Source organism: Colossoma macropomum, unplaced genomic scaffold (genome assembly GCF_904425465.1).
Source record: "Colossoma macropomum unplaced genomic scaffold, Colossoma_macropomum, whole genome shotgun sequence".
Lineage (NCBI taxonomy): Eukaryota > Metazoa > Chordata > Actinopteri > Characiformes > Serrasalmidae > Colossoma > Colossoma macropomum.
In genome coordinates, this window is record NW_023494810.1 from 12,857,476 (window position 1) to 12,881,647 (window position 24,172).

The 24,172-nt window shown below is 37.9% G+C and overlaps 1 protein-coding gene across 2 annotated transcripts in view; it reads left to right on the forward strand.

The window, feature by feature from the left end:
- Window positions 1–24,172, forward strand: part of atg7 (ATG7 autophagy related 7 homolog (S. cerevisiae)) — a 111,072-nt gene that overhangs the window by 10,950 nt on the left and 75,950 nt on the right. For both annotated transcript variants that reach the window (XM_036559431.1, XM_036559432.1), the window contains exons 6-14: window positions 112–228; window positions 1,837–1,983; window positions 2,929–3,017; window positions 4,948–5,069; window positions 7,070–7,160; window positions 9,565–9,709; window positions 12,285–12,443; window positions 23,045–23,239; window positions 23,903–24,053. In XM_036559431.1, coding sequence (XP_036415324.1) covers window positions 112–228; window positions 1,837–1,983; window positions 2,929–3,017; window positions 4,948–5,069; window positions 7,070–7,160; window positions 9,565–9,709; window positions 12,285–12,443; window positions 23,045–23,239; window positions 23,903–24,053 — 1,216 coding nt within the window. The remainder of the gene's footprint in view (window positions 1–111; window positions 229–1,836; window positions 1,984–2,928; window positions 3,018–4,947; window positions 5,070–7,069; window positions 7,161–9,564; window positions 9,710–12,284; window positions 12,444–23,044; window positions 23,240–23,902; window positions 24,054–24,172) is intronic.

Genomic DNA, 24,172 nt, shown 5'->3' on the forward strand with positions numbered 1-24,172 from the left:
GTATCGGTGCATCTCTAATATCAACTGATGGTGTATTGTGTAGTAAGGAGATCACTGTGTGAATAAGACAGTATCCCAACAGTTTCTCATCATTTATTCTCTCTGTTTTAGGATCTGAAGAAATACCACTTTTACTACTGGTTCTGTTTCCCTGCTCTGTGCTTCGTTGAAGGAATTCAGCTTGTAAAGGATCCCGTCTTACTAGAGCAAAAGTTCTCCCCCAAACAGGTGTGTTTTACATCCAAATATATGCTATCCACTTCCTCTTTGGCGGAGGGGGAGGTGACTATTACACAAAACATAGATTAAGTTCTTGTCTGTGGAGAGGAAGATGAGTTTAAGGTTGTTTGTCTAACATGACATGGAAATGCAGGATATGTGAGGTCAGCACCCCAAGGTTTGGACAAAGCATAAACATACATATATACACACTGTATTGAAAGTGTTTTAGTACAGTTTTAGGCCATATTTAAAGCTGTTTCTATGTACTGTAAGTGTTTATTTGCTTAGAGACAATACTACCATTAGAATAAACACCAATAAGCATCAGTTGTAATTCTGTTGTAATACTACATTCGTATGCAAAAGCTTGAGCCCCCCAGTCAAATTGCGTGTTGTTGAAGTTAACACATCCTCTACAGGGAACACTTCTGCGCATTTTAATACACAGTTAATGTTTATTTACAGAGTTTAACATACTGAAACTGAGACTGCAAACTTTTACACAGGCCATTTTTACCAATATGTTAAATTCAGCAAATAAACAGAATTGTCAATTAAAATGTATGGGGAAAAATTTTCACTTGGAAAATTACCAAAATATGTTATCAAGTTTGCCCAAACTTTTGCATATGACTGCATGTCGTTTCTTTGAGGTGAGCTCGGTATTTGTAGTTCTCATTGATGACCTGGTTCACCTAATTAATGAGTGTGTTTACATGCACTTAATAATTCGATAACCGCAGAAAATCTGATTTTGTCATTAATCCAACATGTTTACATGCATTTAAGTATTGTATTTTATTGTGACATAATTCATCATGATAATGATATATTGTCATATTGCCAAGCCCTAATGACAAGTGATTCTAAACCTTTGAATGGCAGTGTTTCAATAACATAACAATAAATCCCTATGCCTTTTTTTAGTTTACCTGTGCTCATTGTAATGTTGCGTTTTGTTCATGAGTCTACAAGTAAAAACACCATATAAAGCTGCACTATGTAAGTTGTTTTTGTTAAAACTGAAAGAAGTATAATCAGGAGTCAGGAGAATAAACAGGTTAAAAATATGGTGAGCGTGTGCTGCTGCGAGTCGACCTGTAAAGACTGAAATAATCATTTAAGAGTTCGGGTCGAGTTTTTCACCCCACGTCATGTGTCTTTACATATTAACATCATACACGCAGCCTCAAAAAGAGGGTCTGGCTCAATGTTTAGGTCTCAAATGACTTCAAAATCAACATTACACTGATTAAGATGTGATGATAACAGTAGATAATTTACTCACATCCTCAGAAGACGCGTCTTTCACCAAGTTTTCAGTCATCAGATTCATCTGCTTGGGGAGGGGTCCAAAGCACAACCCACATTACAAAATGTTCTTCTGCGCATTGTGTGCAATGACATATTTCCACCAGAGAGGTCTCCAAATCCCCAAAACTTACAAAGCACAGCCTTAATGGTTAATTAAATATTTTAGCGAATTTTCTCGACTGGCCTTTTGCACAGTACTGCCAGTATTCATATTTTAACTACAAAATGTAGTCACATTTTAAAGTACATATTTTGTTTACAAGTGGTCTTAATTTGCATGTTGTTCATCTAATTTTGCAGATATCTTCTTTTCAAGTGGCGTATGACAGGCTCTGTTCTTCAAGTGGAACAACAGCTGTCCCATATTTTCTGGTGAAGTACTCTGAGGAGAGCGTTGAAGTGGCCTCACTCAAAGGCTGGAGCTCGTTCTTCACAGACCTAAAGAAGGTACAATTGAGACTGAAAAATGCTGATGGTATTTGTGTCCTATTTAAAAAAAAACACTGAATTCAAAATATTCATAATATTGTTGTTTTTATTTTTCAGTAATATGTATTGTTCTCAATAAGATGCTTTTCTCTATTTTTTTAATAAGGTCATATTTTAAATAGGATACATTCATACCTTGTTTGTATGCAAACGTTTGGGTGGCCCTGGTCAAATGTACATGTTTTGTTGATTTTCTAGGTGAAAATAAGTTAACACATCCTCTACAGAGAACACACTTTTAATGCCTTTTTTGAATATGTTAAGTACAGCAAATAAACAGTAATTGTGCATTAAAATGTGCAGAAGTGTGTTCTCTGTGTAGGATGTGTTCACTTATTTTCGCGTAGAAAATCGACCAAATATGTCTTTTGCCTAGGGGTGCCCAAACTTTTGCCCAGAACTGTCTTCATCTGAGCATTAATAGAGATTATTGCTTATATTTGGAAAATAAATGGCTGTAATCTTAAAATCTTTGTCCTAAACTCCAGTAACTTAAGAAAAACCAGGCCAGTTTGCATTGTTTTCTGTTTAATTGCTGAATAATAATCAGTAATAATGATAATAATAATCAATAAAAATCTTAGAATGTCATGAAAGCATTAGAGTTTAAGAGGTTGTACAATAACCGCTCCATGAGTTCTGGCCAAAATCCTACAGGAAATATGCAGAATATTTGCTGCAATTGAATATAGAATGATATTTATATATTTAATATTTATATTTATTTGCTTTGTGTGAATAGAAGAAAGATCAAAAAAGTGAAGATTAACTGCTTGAAACTACTGTGACTGCAGTGAAATAGTGCAGCAAATCAATAGTGTGAAAGTTGTTTTGTAATGATGTATAAAAATTGTACGATACTCTGTTTGAAATCTAACCAACATTTTCACCATGTTTTTGAAGGTTACCGTGGGGGTGTATGACCCGTGTACGCTGCCTCAACATCCTGGCTGGCCTCTTCGTAATTTTCTGGTCCTCCTCGCCAGTAAATGGTGAACACATAACACTCATGTCATAACACACATCCCGCTGGTAGTGTAGTTTATGTCTGCAAATCCTCGCTGCATTCCAGAAGGCTTTTTTTTCTCTTGGACCAGCAATATTTAACTCTTAAGTAGAGGAAATTTGTGTCACTGTTAGGGATGTTACTGTATCAGAATTTCAGTAGTTGATATCGATATCATTGAAGTTTCATATGTCCAGAAATCTCTCCACTTTGCATGGAGAAGAACAAGAACCAGAATATCTTTGGTACATTTGGCTGGGCCTGTACTTGATGTAACCTCTCATAATCAGCTCTCTCTTCTCCCTGATAGGAGGAAAATAGAGATTCCATTAATTTTTCTTTAGTCTTTTGGCACTTAACACTTTGAATGTGCATGTTTTATTTAATACATTTCTAAATATGGCACTGTTCTTTGAGTGTGAGTGATACCTCTTTTTTCTTCTGTGAATGTATATCTGGCTGTTGTGAGTTGTGGGGTTTTTTTCAACATAGTTTGAAAACTGTTAAATGCGTTGTGTTAAAATTTCATGATGAATGAACCAATAGAAATAGTCCAAAATGACTTTGAACCGTTAACCTCTATGTTTTTGTCTGACTGTGAATATGCCATATTTGTTGTGTAATGTAAAGGATGGCTAACAGGATTTCTTAGAATATTTAATATGTTATCAAATACATGTATGTTTTTCGACAGCCATCAATGAGTGTGTTTACATACACTCAATAATCTAATCATAATGGAGTCATGTAAACAGCACACTTTGATTACTTAGATCGGAATAAGGTCTAGAAATCCGATTATGAAAGAGAGCTGGATTTTAGCTCAGTAATCTGATTTCTCAGTGCATGTAAACTCTTACTCTGATTTCTTTCGAATTTCTCAGTCATGTTTTTGTGCATATGCGAAACAGACGGAGGCACTGGAAATAAGCGAGCAGCGTTGCCGCGGAATGCAGCAAAACACTTTTGGAGTGACGCTGAAACCAACTACATGCTTGATAAAATGAAGGATTTAAATATTCATCTTGTAGATGATGTAATTTAATATTTTCAGATAATAGTGGCATAGTGTTTAAAAAAAAAAGCTGCAGCATGAAGATTGAGTTTTAAGTTACGTTTACGTTACATCACGTCTTCTTCTGTGAGTTTATTGGCTGGAAGAAATCCAATTATTGCCTGACTCATGTAGACCTGGGGTTTCCCTGTTATCTGATCACGCAAGTGCATGTAAACGTGTTTATCAGATTACTTACAAAATTTTCTGCAGTTATCAGATTATTAAGTGCATGTAAACGCACTCAGTGATTTCCCAATCCACAAGGCTCCTATTAATATTAACAATTTAAATGTAATGAGAGATTGCTTTTTTTGTCTCCTTTTGCGTTTTGTTTGTTTCATGAAAGGCTTGTGTAGAGGTATTTTGAAGATCTCCCCTGTTTGGCGGATAAAGAAATGTTTGAACATGAATGCGCAAGGAAAATGCCAAAGTAACATGTCAGATTGCATGCAATGAGCAAATGGTGACATTTGTTTTCTTAATAATTGTATCTTGATTTTCACCACCTTGTTTGTGTTGTTTAAATGGTTGAATCCATTGATACTTTCACATTTTTTAATGTATTTTTAATTATCATACTTTTATCAGTGCTTTAGTATTTACACTACAATGTATGAGGGTTTTATTATTTTAAATCTCTGCAGAAGGAGATTTCCCCTCTACTTTCACTGATATGAGTTGTGTGTTTATACCATAACTAACAAAAGACTAACAATGAGATCATGTGTTTACATTTTCAGTAGAAGCATTGTGTTCTCTACTTCATAAATCTATTCAGTGCCCTAATGTAATTCTAGTGCATTTGTGTGAGCACGTCTTTACGTACTCTCTCTGTGTTATGTGTATGCTTCTGTATCAGGGGTTCACAGCTGGATGTGGTTGAGGTTCTCTGCTTCAGGGACAGGACACTCCAAGGCACTCGCTCAGTGCAGCACAGCATCGTTTTTCAGGTCAAGCTTCCCAGCCTGTCCCTGTCTGCAGGTAATTTCAGTTTCTCAGCAGAGTCACCTAGAATAACTGCACAAATGCTGTCCTTTTAGCTGGCTTCAGGAGATGAATGAAAACCATTTAAATGTTAATGCAGGATCCTTGACTTTCCCAGCAGAATAAGTTTGGTATTTAAAGGCTTTTTGGTGTAATAAACCACAGAGTTAACCTTGAGATAATTTTCTAAAAAGACTGGACTATTGTGCCTGGTGGCTTATCTGTAATGTGGTCATATACACGCTCCAAATTAGGATTAGTAATACAACAGCAATATTGCTGAACAGAACATTTGCAATTAGTAATATGTCATTTTATTTGTATAGTTTCATCGTTATGGACCCCAATGAATAAGCCAAGAGTAGCAATGACAAGAAAGAATAGAGAAACCACCATGATTAAAGATGTACCCAGGCTGCTTCTATTTTACTTAATGTTGTTTATGTCATGAGCGACAGCACCTAGAAGCACATAATAAAAAATAAGAGTGGTCCTAGAACAGAACCTTGTGGGATACCATACTTTTTTCATTTTCTGTGATTGTTTGTTTATTTTTACCAAAAAATAACTGTTATGAAGGCAGGATCTGAACCAAGAGAGTGCCAGTACCCTAAGCCTAAAATGGTTTATGGGCCTATCTGGTAAAATATAGTTGTCTGTTGTATCATATTGCATTAGGATGAAGTATGAACAAGAGATGTACTAATATCCGGAGGCCATTAAACAGAATGTTTGCTGTTTTAACTAGTGATGTCTGTATTATGTGATGAAACCATATTTATGTGCACGCATGATTTCAAACCTTTTTAAAAGAAAGGTTTGAAAAATATTGTGGAGATTGAGGTCATAATTTGAGGCTTAAAGAAGTGTTTATTATAGTTATCAGTAGAATTCCGTCAGTCTGAAGTGGAGTAAAGGAATCCAACCACTGCACTGATTTAATTTCAGTGTATTTAACTTTTAAATCAATTTAATCAAGTCTGGATGTGGTCATTACAAGCTAAGTACTTCTGAAGTCTAATCCAAGGTTCTGTGAGGCACTTTGTTCAGAAATGTGTTCAGTAATAATTTCATTTACAGTGATGTAGATGTCAGTGGGATGGTGTGTTGTTATACATATTAGATTCTTAATCTTTTTTGGTTTTCTTTTTTAAATTTGAGACACTTGATACTTGTGCTAAGGTGTTGCCTGCTGTGTGGCTCCCAGAGGTCTGGACTCAAGTCACATGACTTGGACTCGAGTCCGATTTGAGTCACGAATTTGATGACTTTAGACTTGAGAAAATCGAGAAAGACTTGGGACTCGACTTGACTCAGAAAGACTCGAGACTCGTGGAGAGTCTGACTGCAGACGGGACTCTACACAGTCGATTACTTTTCATGTGAATGAATTTTTTTGAACAGCAACGTCATTAATTGTCTGTCACTGTGCTTGTGCTCAACTAATTTTATTTCAGGAAGACAAGAGAAACATTAGAGCACTTACACTTTTACTGGAGAAACTCACCAGACGAACTGACCATTTTCCTCATTGTAGTTAAACAAAAGAAACACAGCTCTCTCTGTTTGACCACTTTTAACAGCTTCTGCAGATAAAACAAGCGCAACATTCACCACAAAGCTGAAGTTGACTTTTTATTCTCCAGCTTCATATTGTAATTTTCCATCCTACCTTAAATGGTGCAGCAAGTACATTCCAGCGCCTGATTCCTGCACCATTTAAGGTGGAACGGAAAATTCAAATTCAGCTTTGTACATTCACCATCATTTTGCTGTCTTTTCTGTAAACTTTGTTAGGAAACTTCTGATTAGACAGCAGTTTTGAATTGTCTGTCTTTCTCTGTTTCATCTTTTATTTTTGTTACGCTGTGAAGGTTCCACTTTTGAGCTTGGGTCTTTCTGTTTCTTTGCTTATTTGCGTACTTCACATATTTATACATGATTTATCGCTCAAGTTCATCTGTAAGTTACATTCAAGCATTTTTTTTCTGTCATAGCTTGTCCAAAGAGTGTTGGCTGGGAGAAGAACCCCAAAGGAGCAATGGGACCAAGAAGTGTCAATCTCAGTGAATGTATGGATCCCAAAAGGTATTTCAGAGTAATAATATGTGCTTCCTACATTTATTTGTCGACTTGCCGGACATGATATCTGTACTGTGCAAAAGTTCTTCAATTATGCAATTTTCTAGTCAAAACCTTTCCAGCATTGAGGGATGTGCAAACATGATTTTAACAAAAAAATTGCATGGAATCTTTATATATAACATCACACATCATATGCAGTTGTATGCAAAGGTTTGATGCCCCTGGTCAGATAACATTTTCTTGATTTTGTGAAAAAACACATTTTAATGCACTTTTACTGTTTTTTTGCTGAATTTGTGGCCCATGCAAAAGTTATGGCTCATTTTGTGTGTTATGTTTTGTTTTGTTTTTTTTCTCCAATTTGTTAAACTCAGCAAATAAGTAGAAAATATGCACTAAGATTTGCAGATAAATGACATTTACATTTGTTCACTGTAGAGGATGTGTTTACTACTTTACATGTTACTAAGTACTAAGTTCATTTTACTGAAGATGTTGAAACCTTTGCATACAACTTGTTATTATTTACTGTGTCCACATATTTCCTTTATTGCAACTACCATACTTTTCTTAAGAGTCAGTTAGATTTTTTCAAGGAAATCTGCTGGAAATCTGCTGGCTTCTTGACAGCTACACATCCTTTCAGACTGAAACACCTGTGGATGTTTTCAGATCTGAAGCAGCTTGATTTTCTAATCTTTCTCAGAGATGAAAGCTTTAAGTAGAGCTGAACGATTAATGGTTTTTTAATCTAAATCGTGATTTGACTGGACACGATTTTCAAATCACAAGGGCTGCGATTTGAATTAGCCGATAGCCTGCAAGTTTTAAAAGAGAAAAATCCACCCAATAAAAACGAACGTGCAAACTTCCTTCTGATATGCCATGCCTGACAAAGCAGCACAACTATTAACAAGCAGCTTGGCGCTAGGTGTCAGGAAAAAGATGAGCGCTTCATCTGAGCAAGCGATTGAGGCCCAAGGTCCGATGGAAGAGCTGCTACCAAAGAAAAACAGCACATCATGTGTGTGGGAGTATTTTGGTTTCAGGAAAACTAACATGCGTCAAAAACAGGTACTGTACAAGACATGTTGAGCATCGGTGTGAACCTCACGATGCAACACCACAAGGCTCTATCAACATTTGAAGAAGTATCACAGACATCTCTATGATGAGTGCCTATCTAAAAAGTCTAGCTACGAACGCCCACCTCAGTCACAACTTCCTAACGTGGCGGCCAAGTAAACCTCCGTTACATAGGGGTTCGAAAGCATCACGCCATACGAAGAAAGCTCACGAAGGCATCATGAGATAACAGACGCTATTGCGAAGTATTTAGCTAAAGACATGGTGCCGATTTACACAGTGTCTAAAGATGGCTTCCGAAACCTTCCCCAAACACTTGACAAAAGATATCAGATTCCCTCTGGCACATACTTCAGTCAAGTCGCTATTCCAGAGCTGTATGCTTCGTGTAGGAACAAAGTTCAAACAGAGCTGAGAAATGTGGAGTATTGTGCGACAACTACAGACATGCTTCTTAAACCTGTTCCAGGAGACTCCTGCGCTTTTCTGCTAATATTCAGCTTCTTAAACGCAGTAATGTTGATCAGCTGATTAGTTGAAACGGGTTTGAAAGAGCTGTTGAAACACCAAAATGTGCTGAGAGAACCTGAACAAGCCGTATACATATTTAGAAAATGAGTTCTGAGAAATATTTCAAGCTGTAAGAAGGACTGAGGAGTGGTGCTGAACTATTGGTCATCTTATATCAAAATGACAATTTAAACAAGCACAATTTTTAAATCACAAGCTGCAATTTGAATAATATTATACAGCGTGTCCCAAAAAAATTGACGTAATTTCGTAGTCTAATAACATAGCCAATTCTCCCTCGAATGATCTCAAATTTTAACAAAATGTGTAAAAACTAACCAAGTTTAATTTTTAATGTTTTTTTTCAGGTTGAAGAATGGCGTTCACTAGAAATGAAAAGGCATTTTGTGTTAGAATATGCTCGAACACAGTCAAACAAGAGTGTGCAACGTGCATTTTCGAGAAAATTCAATAAAAATGCACCAACTGGAAAGCAGATTTGGACATGGCACAAAAAATTCAAAGAGGAAGGCTGTCCGTGCAGGGCATAGGGATCTGGACGACCACCAGTATCAGAAGATATTACATTTGTGAAGCTTTGTGAAATCTTGTATTGTTCAACATGAAGCCTATTTAATTTTGTTTGCCGAAGACATGTAGTTACTCAGATATTCACATCTCAAATGATGTCAGTTTTTGGGACACCCTGTACATTATCCAGCAAGGTTTTTTTGCTGCTTATTTTACAATCGAGAAATGCATCTTTGTTGAGTAAAAGCCATTTGTGTGTTTGTGTGCTTGTGTATGTAAGACTTGCAGAATCATCAGTGGATCTGAATTTGAAGTTGATGCGCTGGCGTCTGGTCCCCTCGTTGGATCTAGATAAGGTCGTGTCTACCAAGTGTTTGTTACTTGGAGCTGGTACTCTGGGCTGCAACGTGGCGAGGACACTCATGGTGAGAACTAGTTCTCCTTCTGTGCTGTGATGTATCTGAGTGAAACGTGGTATCAGGGAGGGTCTTTGAGCTAGCTGAGAGTTTCTCCTCTGTCGTTAGGAGGGGGAACTGAAACATATTATTGGTTCATGTTATTTTGCCCCGCCCACTGGTGCACGGTGACGTGATCATAAATCAGAAGGTCATGATGTTTAGGTGAAAGATTACACGAATTTTGTCTTTTTATACAATGAATTGTGCTCTGTGTCAAGAAGAACGTGAACTGAAGGTAAAAAAGGTCAGTTTTGATTTCAGGTGACTTTAAAGTTGCTGAACAAAGAAAAAGGTGCTATCAGATATCAGAGCTCATTTTAACTCTCACAATTGCATATGACTGTTGTTCATCCCAGTGGAATAATCAGAAATGTTTGGGACATGGTAAAAATGTAGGGAAAAATTGTTTACTATATTTACATGAGTGCTACACAATGAATTGTTGCTCTAAAAGCTGAAAGTTCTACAATTTGAGCATGTGAATATTTTAATAACCTCATTTTATTGCTGTGAAAACCACGTTATGCACTTCTAAATTTAATCTCTTAGCACTACAACCTGCACATAGCATAGAGTAGCAGTATTAACACTGAATTGGAAAGTACACTGTGTAACACAGCCAGGGTATAAAAAAAAATTAATTACTGGGTTAGTTTGAAAAGGTGAAAAATAAAGAACTTAGCTATTTCAAGCTTGTTTTTTTCCACAGGGAAAGCATTGGGTATAAATGTACATTATGTAAGACTTCAGTGCTTTGTGTCTAGGTTGGACACTGTATCCTTTCACCAGAAGAAAAAGAGACAGTATAATTATTTTGTGCATGTTTCTGTAAAATGACTGCACTATAAATAGCTTGTTGTGTCTGGTAATGGGCTGCCAATCAAATTTTAGAAATGTGGAAATGTGTGTCTGTAGGCCCTTTATTGTTTATTTAATAAGGAAAATAAAATAAAAAAAAAGTTTGAATCAGCGTTTAAGCTCCTTTGCCATATGCAGCTTGAAAGGTTCAGCCAAGACTACAAACTCTTTTCATATGTTCTGCCCATATTAAAGATCATTTCACAAGAGATGCGGCACCATGGCGATAACGCGCACATGAAGCGTAAAAATACGCTTTGGGTCTGTTTCTGATGTGTGCCCTGGTAAAGAAATGCAGTGTCTATGCTATAGTATGCAATATCGGATAATAAGCAAATGTAGTTTTAACTCTTTGACAAGTTGGAACAAACATGCATCTCCTCCTCTTCATATAGTGCTACATCACCTGGTGAGAAAACCAGCAACAGTCAAGGCAGCTAGTCAAGATTTTATTGTTGATCTCTTTATGTCATCTACGTAAAGTTTATATGAGTAATAAACGGACGAAACAGACATGTAAACATTACATGAAAACGCAATACAAACAGCAGCCGTGTGTGTCTGGTGTGAAATAACAAGTGTCACGTAGTGGTTCCACATTAAGACGCATTGCATCTGATGTGAAACGGGCATAAGCTTAAAGCTGAGATTTGTAAACTGCCGCTAATATGGAAAACTGTTGTATGTACACAGTCTCTGTTTTCAATTCAGTTTTGTGATGTCACAAAAAACAATACATTTACATATCTACTTATTCAGCTGGAAGCAGCTTAGCCGGCCCATTCTCACTGAAGTTATAAGGAGTGTTTCAGCCTGAACTGACACAGTACAGGGCAGCGAATCAGAAAAAAGCTCATTTATTTATTTTAATACAAAAGGCACAGAAACAGACTGTTTAATCCTACACTCTTAAAAACATGGTGCTTCAATGGTTCTTTAGTAAAGAAAATAGTTCTGGATAGAAACACGAACACTTAAAGAACCTTTTGCAAGATCAAAGGGTTCTTTGCATCATGAAAGGGATTTTTCAGAATGTGCTGTAGGTGGTTCTATATAGAACCTTTTTGAAAAGGGTTCTATATAGTGCCCAAAAGTGTTCTTCTATTGTTACAGGCTTGACATCGTAACAATAGAAGAACTGTTTTGGTTGCTATATAGAACCCTTTTCAAAAAGGTTCTGCATAGAACCATCTACAGCACATTTTCTATCAGTGTGAAGAACCACTTAACGATGCAAAGAACCCTTTAATCATGCAAAGGGTTCTTTGAGTGTTCGTGGTTCTCTACAGAACCATTTTCTTTGCTAAAGAACCATTGAAGCACCATCTTATTAAGAGTAAAAGGCATAAGGAAAAGTTAGAATATGGTCATGTAAAATGAATTAGAACAAACTCACACAGTTGTCATGTGGGCTAAAAGGAAAAGGAGAAAATACAGGAAAAAAGTAGGATTTGAGCCTTTTAATGGTGGTTTTACCATTTGGCATTGCATTGCAGAAAATCAGTCCTATATATTACAAAATATGTGAAAGAATCATGTCTCTGTTTTATTTAATAACTCTCAATGATATGCAATAACCTTTTAGATATCTACATTTAAGCCTCTGTATCATTTTCCCATGAGCATGTTTTCTACTTTCAGCCATTCTGCTTGAACTGTCCTCGTTTCTTCCTCACTTGTCTAGGGCTGGGGGGTGAGACACATAACCTTTGTGGACAATGCAAAGATTTCCTACTCCAACCCAGTGAGGCAGCCCCTGTATGAGTTTGAAGACTGCTTGAGTGGAGGGAAATCTAAAGCCTTGGCTGCTGTGGACAGATTAAGGAAGATCTTCCCTGGTGTGGTGAGGAGAAGTGTTTATTTTCATGGTAACATAACACAGCTGACATACAAACTTTAGGAAAACTAGGAAAGACGTTTATTTATTTTTTCTGTATTCTTGAATGAATAAGAAGATTTATTTATTACACTTTCATTCCCCACGGGTTCACCCCAACACCACATGTGTAATTTAAATGTGTGGGGGGTTTACAGTGTGAAGTCATTAAAAATGTGTTATTTTATGTTCTTCACAGAAAATGAGCAAACGCCAAGGAGTCTGAGGGTGAAATAATAATAAATCGCATCATTTTTATTTTGGTAAACATTGAAAATGGGTTCCATAGACCCCAGTACCACACAAGGGTTAAAAAAGTTCTGACATAAGGCATAAAACTCTTTTAAAGTTATTTCTTAAACATTTAAACATTTAAAATGTGTAAAATACAGGGTCTTTGTACAGGATCTTAGTACGGTTGTAGTTGAACGGTCAACAGTTGAAACAAATGGGGTAAAAGAGTATAATCTGTACTGTCTGACAATCCCGCAGAGGTCAGAGATATTAAACATCTCAGAATTACATACATTTAAACTCATTTTGGTGGAATTTGCTGTTTTTGACCAGTTAATCATGTGAATTCTCCACTAGCTTTTGAGTAGTCTGTGCAAAAGGGTTCTTATGAGTATCACTGGCTCTGTTTACATGCAAAGATTTTTGCCAATCCGATTGAATACATTCTGATTATAGATTAAGACTGAGGTGTTTATTTGCCCACTCTACTCAGCAATCTGATGAAAATCTCCGTTTACATGCTCACTACGAGTAATCAGATCCAAAATTATATGCATGCGTGGAGAACCACTTAGTGTAGACGTTACCATGGCAACGAGCATCACGTGAGTCCAGTCTGTGTAAGACGAGCAGCAGTGAGCAGTGCTTGTGTTTTTAATTACTTTAAAATGATGTCAGACTCAGGAAAACGTACTTCACATGTACTTATTAAAGAAGGCCTGAGAAGAAGACGTCGTGTTCTGAGACACATAAGCTGGACGTCCGTCCCACCGCCGTCTTTTAAAGCTCAAAGCATAAGCTTCGTCTCCTCTGCAGACCAGTTTCTGCTCCCGCCCGGTTGAACGTGATAAACTTTCACTATGACGTGACGCACATGCGCAGACCGTACTTAAACGTTCCGATTGGGAATGTAATCAGATACAGGCATTTAAATTGATATTATTCTATTTAATGGATTATTTACAGGATTACCCACCTCGTTCAATCGGATGGAAAATGTATTCTGAATGGCCTCAATCAGGCTAGTCTATTTAGATTGAGGTGTTTACATTGACATATTCTATTCTGATTGAGCTGTTAGTCGGATTATTAACTGATTATTAGGCTGCCTTTTGGGGTCCAAGCATGGCACCCAAATGTGGAGACTTGTTAGCCAGTACAGGACCTTTAAGCTGAAAGAACACAAATGAGTTTTTAGAACATCCTCCATTTATAATCAATATTTATGAGGCGTCTCAAAGCCTCTGGAGCCTAAATGTGTGTTTTCTTTGCAAGTAAGTTAATCTTGAACTTGACGCCCAAGATACATGTACAAAGTATGTCCTGTGAATAACTGTCCAGTGCACAATTAATGATTGATGCATTTTGTCAACATTCTCCTATCTCAATGTAAACTAGGTGCTCCTGCTCTCGAGTAGTGTGCACTTAAGCAGTGTCCTCACCAATAACGGGATATTGTAGATTTTCCCACCCACCTGCACAGCTTTAACAAAACTGTGTCCCCAACAGTCTCTTTGTCTCTGTTCAAATTAGAAAAACTTAACACCAAGCGAAAGCGAACCTAGCAAGCCTGACTGAGCTAGCAAGAGCATCCAGCAGTAAAGGGAATAAGAACCTTCTTTAAGACGTCTCCATATGAATGCCAGATGATGTTTTCTACCCGCTTCACTCGCGTGGTTGTGCTTAGTTCTGCTTCAGTGCTGTAGCCCCTCGCCCCTACCACATAGCCCTTACCCCTCTATTTTGCACGTCTAGGGGTAGGATGTCCCGATTCTTGTTGAGATAGAGGGAAAAGGGGAAGTGTTAGGGCTACATGACCCTCCAAACTGAGGTTTTTCAGTGGCTCACTCCAAACAGTGTTATGAGAAAAAGGAAAAAATGTCAAAATGGCTACACAAATGTGAGTATAAACTCTGTTAAAAATTACGAGATTGTATTATCTTAGTTTAATGGCGTTTCAATGTATTATGGTCCTTTTCTTCATAACAAGCATAAAAAATCACTAGTGGTATGCTGATGTCTCAGTAGTTAGCTAACAAAATTTTTTCTGTTCTACCTTAAATGATGCAGCAGATACATTCTGGCATCAGAACTGCTGCACCATTTAAGGTGGAACGGAAAAATTTGAACAAGAATCTGGCAAATAACTGACATCAGCTTCATATCACTGAAGAATCAGGGGTGGGCGATAATAAATAATCGCCCCCTTCCATGAAGACATATGATGCCCTAAATGTAACTAAAGCCCAGCAGAGAAGTTGCTAAACTTTACCCTCCTCTGCTATCACTGCAGACTGGCAGGGTCGCCTACAGAGCACCACTAGTAGCCTGTTAATGAAGTAATGTTCTTTTTTATTTGAGGGTCCAGTTTCATAGGGAAGATTTCAACCACTATTGCTTGTGACACAGTTCCAAGGTGCAAAGTGACACTCGAAAACAAGGGGTAGGGGTAAAAATAAGAAATAGGATTGGACCAGTGTTAGACTGTCAGTCACGTGCGCTCAGAATATTAGGCTGCATCTAGACAGTTCTCAGTGTTTTTTAAACCGTTTTATTTTTTGTTTTTTTCCGTTCAAAATTTGTTTAGTATCATACAAACATTTTTAATAATTACACTGACTTCTGACTTTCTGACAGATTTTTAACAAATAAGTTAAAATACCTGGAAAGCAGAAATATTTCTGATGTGAAGTTTTCCAGACTTTAGAGCTCAGTGCTTAGTTTACATGGTCAAATCCTTAATCCTTTCTCCTGGGAGGCGAAGGCTCCAGGCGCTCTTAAGGGGAATTTGGGTGATAGAGCACCTATTTTTTTGTTTGCATGTCTGAAATGCAATATGAATTACTGTAACTCTTGCTTTGTCTCTGTTTCGGCTCTGTTTTTCCACCAAAGTTGGAACCCATTTGAGCTCTACTTGGGAAATAAGACTTAAAGTCTAATTTGCAGTCCTCCATAGTGCTGAAATAAGTCATGCCAAAAGCATTCTGCCTCGTCCTTGTGAGAAAAGCCTACAGGGCTTATGCCACATTTTAGTGAAGGCTTCTGGATGACTCTCAGAAACCGTGGCTGTAGCCCTACGGTGCTCACAGACCGTCCTGTTGCTCTGAGCTCAGTCATGATTGTGCTGCAGTTTTTTAGGTATAATTAGATGCTGTGTAACTTTGATTGCTAAGCAACAAAATTGATGTAGAGACGTTTCCTGTGTGTCAGCGGGGTACTAGTGTTCATATGCATAAATGGTGCGAGGGTGAAGTAACACTTGACTGGCGTGAGTGAGATTCGGAGCCAGGCTGTGCGCTCATGCCTCTGTGTAGGAACGCTGTCTGCCGTTGTTTACGTCTCTTGAGCCATTTTTCCTTCCAACGATTCAATCTCCTATTCTCTCCGCCTCTCCTCCTCTGACTCCATCTGTTCATCCACCACTTCATCAGCTCCCCCCTTCTCTCCTTCTCAAGATTAATCATTCTCAGCAGCCCTGTCAGAACGTCCTACCAGAAGTCCTGAAATTTAGGAGTGAGGAAACAAATTTATGCGTTTGGGCCCAGACAGCCAAGAATGACCAAACAATCGTCCAAGACTGACCGCTTCGTGGTAAACTGAACTGTTTTAAGCTCACACAAAACACACGATACATTTCAGATCGTTTTGTAAGTTCTAATAATTAGTTTGCCTTTTATTACCAAGGAAGGAAACTGTATTTAGGCAAAAGTAAAAAGAAAATGACACAGATCTCCTGGGCTTTAAGATTTGTAATGAAGGTCTCTGAAAACATATATAACTGAGAAAAGTAAATATTTATTTTTCTGACATCCGAGTAAAGTGCAAATCCTCTAAAAACAATACTTAAGTATTGTAATGAAGTACAATAACAAGTATTTTTCAACCCTGTTCATGACTGTTCTTAAAACCTTCCCTCTGTCTGTGTGTGGTTGTTTGAAAAGCTTTGAGAACTTTTCAAAAGTACATATCTGTGTGAAATGATGATGATAAAAATCTTGCTCTTCAGCCAGAATATCTCAAATTAATAGGAAGCTGTCAAGGTGATGGCGAGATTGGAAAATCGTACACTGATAAGATTAAAATGAACTTTTAATTACTCTCACTCATCCCCAGCTAATCAAAAGGAACACAAGCCTCAAGAATAATTTGGCCAAAACTCTCTGAGCTATTTTAGGCTTTTGTCTCAATGAGAATAGACGGTTACAGTTCAGACTAAGCCACCGTGTACCCTGAGTGGAGCTTTGGGAGCTTTTTGAGTGCTTTTTCCTTTCACACAAATAAGGTGAGGTGTAAGGTTCTACATTTTATAGATTTATTGTGCACTTGGGAACTAACAAAATGCAGCACTCCTTATTAACAGTGTGTTTAGGAGTACCAAGCAGTGCCTCTTGGCTGATCTCTCTGTAACTGAAAAGAACAGAAGTAAATGGTGGCCTTCAGCCTGACAGAACGTCAGAGTACCACATCACGAAATAGTGTGAAAGCTCTGGAGTTTCCGGAAAGTTGAATCTGTGGTGTTGTCTTCATCACTAAAGCCAGTGATTGATGTCTAAAGATAACAGATGAATCATCTTATCACTCATTATGTTCTGGAAGAAAAACAAAAGCTTCTGCAGTGAACCTGCAGCAGATTTAGGAACAGAATCACAACCATCTAAAATCGGACTCTGACACATGCTGTAATTCACTGTTGAAGCCAACGTCAGACATAGAACAAAAATAATCATCATAATTTACTGACAGAGAATTATTACATCTACAATAAAAACTCATACTAGTGTTTTCAGTTATTGTTTTATGGATGATGCTTAACATCTGAACAACATGCATGACTGTGTGTATATATAGATGGATAAGGGTTGTAAAAATGCATCATTCTAAAGATGGTTATCTGTTTGCATCAATTTTGTAATGTTAAAATCAGTTATCAATTATTACAATTATTTACATTTTTTTTAACAAACATCAAATAAATAAATGTTACTTACCGCCGCCCTGTAAAGGCGCACTGCAGACAGGGCTAGTGGACGCACAAGCCTGGCTAGCGGGCTGCTATGCTAAAGGCTAAATCAAGGCTAAGGCTATCATTAAGTTCTTTCACTCTCAATAACGTTAACTCGGAGTGTAAGTGACCACACAACAGCAGACAAGTGATTACTGAAAGAAGCAGCTCAGCTGTTCAGGTAAGTGGCTCCATTTGCGTGTTCTTCACACCAAAAACTGCTGTTACAGATTCTGCCATGAGCGTTTTTGCTGCTGCTTGTTGTCTGTCTACTGGCACGTGTCAGAAATTGCTTTATGGCGTCAGTCATAGGTCTCTTTATCCCCATCACCGATACTGATACTGCGCTTAAGTGCCAGTATCCGTACAGATACCAATACGATAAACATCAAATAAACAAACATTACTTACCGCCGCCCTTTAATGGTGTTATTAACAAACATCAAATAAACAAACGTTACTCACCGTCACCCTTTAAAGGTATTATTAACGAACATCAAATAAACAAACGTTACTCATCGCCGCCCTTTAATGGTGTTATTAACAAACATCAAATAAACGACTGTTACTCATCGCCGCCCTTTAATGGTGTTATTAACAAACATCAAATAAACAAACGTTACTCATCGCTGCCCTTTAAAGGTGTTATTAACAAACATCAAATAAACAGATGTTACTCATCGCTGCCCTTTAAAGGTGTTATTAACAAACATCAAATAAACAAACGTTACTCACCCCCGCCTCCTAAAAGTTTTATTAGTAAGCATCGAAATATTAGCTAACATCAAATAAACAAACATTACTCACTGCCACCCTAAAGGTGTTATTACCGAACATCAAATATTAACAAACATCAAATAAATAAACGTTATTCACAGCAGCCCTCTAAAGGTGTATTAACAAACATCAAATATTAACAAACATCAAATAAATAGATGTTATTCACAGCCACCCTTTAAAGGTTTTATGAACAAAAATCAGACATTACTGACTGCCGCTCTCTAAAGGTGTTATTGAAGGTGTCATAGAATGGAAAACTGTATTTATATTGGTTAAGTTGAACAAGGTTCAATGAACTGAAATACAGTCAACCTCTTCCTTCAAATACAAATCTCTGCATTTGCAAAATAGTGCAGAAAAACGGGCCTAAATCCCAAATCCAGAAACCTAAACTGTTACGTAACAGTCTTGACTCTTTAATATTTACACCCCCAGAATTTACATACACCAGCCCACGTTCTAGCCCAGCCGGACACAATGACAACGAGGCTAAAGTTGTCTTAATAATCTAATGTTCCGTTCCTCCTTAAACGCTTCAGCTTGTACAGGCACCAGAATGTAACTGTGGCACCATTTAAGGTGGAATGCGAATAGGATTTCAGCTCCCACAACTTTAACACGATCCCAGACAGTTTTAATTCAAAGTTAGCCTGAATTTCACTCCAGACAGTTTTTCAAAGCTTGGACAGTATCGACCAGCTTTGCTCAGCAGACACGGACAGTTCCATTTATTAGTATCACACCCCCAACAGCAGCCTGTAAGCAGCCATGCTGGGTGATTTTATCCACTTTAATTTACTTTGTGTTGTCGAGATCAAAAGCAAGTAGCTGAAGTAGGTAACGTTAGCTACCAGCAAGCTCTGAGTAAAAGGACGACTAAACCTATTTACACTGAGGTTTATTTTATTGTCCTGCCTGTGTCTATTTCGACATGTTGCTTCTGTCTGAGCCATCACAGTGCCTCACTGTAAATCAGCCAACCAGAGCAGAGCTCATCAGATTATTCATGAGCCCCCCAAAAAGGGAAAACAGGATGTTTCATTCTAGGGCCAAATCGTAGGGCTGTAAATAGGTGTGTAAAACTGCATCTAGGCAATTTTCACCCCGACTAAAGTCACAAAACCTCTATGTAGACAGAGAACAATTTAAAATGGTGATTAAATGCATCTATGGCACCTTTAATGAACAGCAAATAAACAGACATTACTCACTGCTGCCATCTAAAATGTCATTAACAAACATCAAATAAATAAATATTACTTACCGTCGCCCTCTAGAGGCATTATTAACAAGCGTTAAATAAGTAAATTTATTGCCCTTTAGCAATTTTATGTACGACAAGTTGTAATCAGTGACCTAAATCTTAATTTGTCTAGCGTAAAAGCATTCATGATGTACATAGTCACTAAGCAAGACTACATATCAATTGGATTTCAAATTGGATCGATTGGCCTTCGTAACACTAGCGTTCGGTCAACTGAAGAGAGATTTCCATGCTGGTCTAGCGTATGTCATGTCTTATCTAAGCTCATATCAAATAAAGATTGAAGCTAGCAAATGAATCCTATCGTCTCTGGCCAGTTCGTAGTTGGCATTTAAATGTAGTTCATCTGTAGAGCAGTGAACGAAGCAGCCTCTGCAGAGCTTGCTCACCTTTAGCTTTACTTCTGGCCAGCTGTTGCTTAAGAGTGGCCGGCTTATACAGCCCTGCTGAATCCATCTCAGCTGGGTTCAGTCTGCAGCTAATTAGGTAGCCCTGTCCCCCCAGCCAAGCGAAATGAGGTCAGGTCATGATGAAAAGGTGTTGAAAAGAGCAATTTCTTACAGCCTCATGCAGCCGTGTCCCTTCATGATTGAGTCTTGCTTATTACAAGCAGCTTGTTGTGCTGATGCTGAGGGCTTGTGGACAGCTTTGGTAGGATGGTAAGATGGTTAGCTTCTGCTAGCCGCTCTCCACTGTTGTCACTACTCCATGCACAGAGCACTGAAGTGGCTACTTAGACATGTTTATTCAGATTATCAATTAGTCAGCTAGCCAAGCTTTGTACAGGGAAGCTCTGGTTACTGCTTCTTCAGCAGTATCCTTCAGAGATAAATAATAGAAACACCATTGGAAACACCCCCTCCTGACTTCTTCATATGTTTGCATATTTGTCACACTTAAGGGTTTCAGAACCTTTTACAAAATGTAAAGACAACAAAAAAAGAAGACAACACAGGAAAAGTTTTGCTGTATCATCCATGTGAAAAGTAACTGTCGCCCTAAAGTTGATAACCGCTGGTTGTGCCGCCTTTAGCAGCAACAAATGTAAACATATGTTTACGGTTCTGTCACAGCAGCTCAATGATGTTCAAGTCAAGACTTTGACTGGGCCACTCCAGAACCTTATTTTTTTCTTTTGAACTGTTCAGAGGTGGACATTGTCTAGCTGCATAACCTGGTGAGCTTCATATCCAGGTTTGATGACTGGACATTCTGCAGGCATGCAAAGCATCACCACACCATCATACTACCACTGCCATGTTTCACTGTTGATATGATATATATAATAAAATGGGCTTTTATGATCCTCTTGGTGAGCAGTGGTTTTTGAATTGTATCTGATTGATATTTCAGATTCTCTCAGCTCTTTGGGAATTTCTTTTGATCTTGGAGTGTGCTTCTTGGTGACAACGTACTTCACATTGTCTGCTTAAAGGAACAGTGTGTGAGATTTAGAGGGATCTATTTGCAGAATAGAGTAACAAAACACATTGTTGTGTTTTCATTAGCTTAGAATGAGCCCTTCATATCTACATAGGAGTGGGTCTTCTTCCATTTAGAGACTGGCATGTTTCTACACTAGCCCAGAACGGACAAACCAAACGCTCTAGAGAGTTCCTTTTGCATTTTTATGTTGAAGCGGCTGCCGGTGCTGGCTAACCAGTTTGTGCTGTGAGAAGTTTGAGAACCCAAATTTTGACAAATGAGGGGGATCATGCTTATTATTTGGCACAAGAAAAAGCAAGGGAGGGTGAAGGGAGGGGGATTCAGTTGGTTGCAGCCTTACCGCTAATACCACTAAATATCACGCGCTGCTCCTTAAGTGCTGTTTATATTGAACAGGTTTGGCAGTAATCAAGTCTGGGTGTGTCTAGTTTAATTAATCCCAATTATCAACAAAATTTGATTAGCTAGTTGAGTAACTATGGGAGTAATTACTGTTGGTAACTGAAATGCACATTTTAAGCTAAAAATAAATTAAACTGTATTGTGTGTTAACTTGGATTGTCCAGTTGTATTGAATTTCTGAAACAAGATGACAAATGTGCAAAAATTAAAGAAATCAGGAAGAGGCAAATATTTTTCTCAGCACTGTAGCGATAAAAAACACACAGTGCTCCAGTTCCACATGCTGATCCATTTTACTATGACCAACGTGGGCATGCACTCTCAGTAACTGCTCATGCAACAGATTTTTATGAGTTTTAATGAGGAAAGGACTCTGAATAGATCAAACGTCAGGGATGGAGTTAATGTGTGTTTGTGTCTGTGAGTGCAGCTAGCTTTAAAATCCCTGAATACCTGTCTGTGTAATTCATGCATTAACAGTTGCTCATCTGGCTGCCTGCTGAATTAGCTCTCTGCTCTATTTACACACCGGTCATTATTTATTAATGTCTTGGTCTTGTATTGATTATCTCCTCCTGTTCAGCTAATGAGCACCGCATACTTTACCTTTACAGAACCCCTGTGTATAGAGCCAATTAGACACTGCCCAGCTATCTGAGCCATAATTACCTCTGTCCTCACCACTCTGCCCTCTGCAACATGTACACAGTGAGACCCCCACAGATAAATCCTTACTCACAGAGAGGTATGCAGTTAGAATGTTGGCAATTTCTGATTCTCTGCTTGCTTCGGTTGAATTTGGGTTTGTGTCATCTTTTCCTTTGACGTCATTGACAGCAGGGATAGATTCCGCTGCTTTGTTGTGATCTTTAAGTGCAAATATTAGACAAAACTGTATGTGCTGTAACTTGACTGGCCCTAAAGGTTTTGAATGTCTTTTGATGTCATTTGACGTTGTTTCACATAAATAGATCATGAACGTGAAATTTCAAGGAGACTCTAAAGGAAGCCAGTTTTTCAGTAGTGCTTGTTTGAATATCCTTTTTCACCAAATAACAGAACACTCAAGTAACCTAAAAGTGTCCTATCCTGTGTCGAAATTGTAGCAGTTCTACTGACAAATGTATTTGGTGCAGTGTACATTTGAGTGTTATTGTGACCGAACTGACCAAATTACAAGATAACATGCTTTTTTATTCTGAACTACACATGCCTTATTTGAACACCCAGCTAAACAAAGGAGTACTAAGATAAGTTCAGATGTCCATATTTTCAAATGATCACGCCCATCCCTACTAGATCCCTGCTGAACTGTATATGCAGTGAAGAAATTTGCTGTTAACCCACGTCTTCACAAAATGAATGTAACCCCTTTCAGTACTTTTTTTACGTTACATTACACAAGAAGTAGAGGACACTCTGCCTTTCTTTCTCACACAGAATGCAGAGGGCTTCAACATGAGCATCCCGATGCCTGGCCACCCTGTGAATTTTTCAGAAGTGACGATTGCACAAGCACAACGAGATGTGGAACAGCTGGAGGCACTCATTTCGGCTCATGACGTCGTTTTTCTGCTGATGGACACTCGAGAGAGCCGATGGCTTCCCACAGTCATAGCTGCCAGCCAAAGAAAGGTAGCATATATATATAATATATACTAGCTGGCGTTAAAACAGTGTCAAACTTTAATGAAAACTGACCACAAGAAATGGCCAAAATGAAGTAAAGTCTTGTTACTTTAACTTACAGTGATAGTTAAGAATGTTTTTGCTTCTCCTGTAGAGTTAATTTTTGAAGATAAAAGGTTTTGTCCTAGCAGTGCCAATATATAAATAACTGCTACAATTAAGAAAATAAATCAGTGTTTTAATTTATAATATTTCAGTCACAAATGAGATTTTAACTTACTTTCAATGAGTTTGTTTGTTTGTTTGTTTGTTTGTTTATTTATTTAAATATTTAATTGTGAACCCTGCTGGCCTTTGCCTGGCGTTGATAATTGTTAAAGAAATTGTTGTATAAATGAGATTTCACTGAATAACATTTTGGTGGCTATTATCTTAATGAATGGGAGAATATTACCGCTGATGATTTTGTTGCATTCATTAAATACGACTAAAAAGTAGAACACAGTGCTGTGGTCACTGCAGAGCACTTTATGAGGTCATCTTGAGTTCACACTAATGTTATTTTTTAGCCTATTGCTTAGTCAGACACTGTTCACTTGTTCAGTAGTCCTTGTCCATCACTTTAAAACCAAATTAACTTTCCTCATCCTAACATCTCTGTCAAAACAGCTTATCGTTAATGCTGCTCTTGGATTTGACACCTTTGTGGTAATGAGGCATGGCCTGAAAAAACCTAAAGCCTCAGATGCTGGAGACTCCAGCCCTTCATCAGCTTCCTCTCTGTCTGACTCATCTTCATCCTCCACTCCAGCAATACCAGGTAGGGCAGACAACTGTGAAGAACACCTTAAATGAGAGTTATATTATTGTATGTCTCTCTTCTGTTGAACAAAATTGCCTGTCTAAATCCAGCGCAGGTCAAGTGGTTGATTTAGCAAT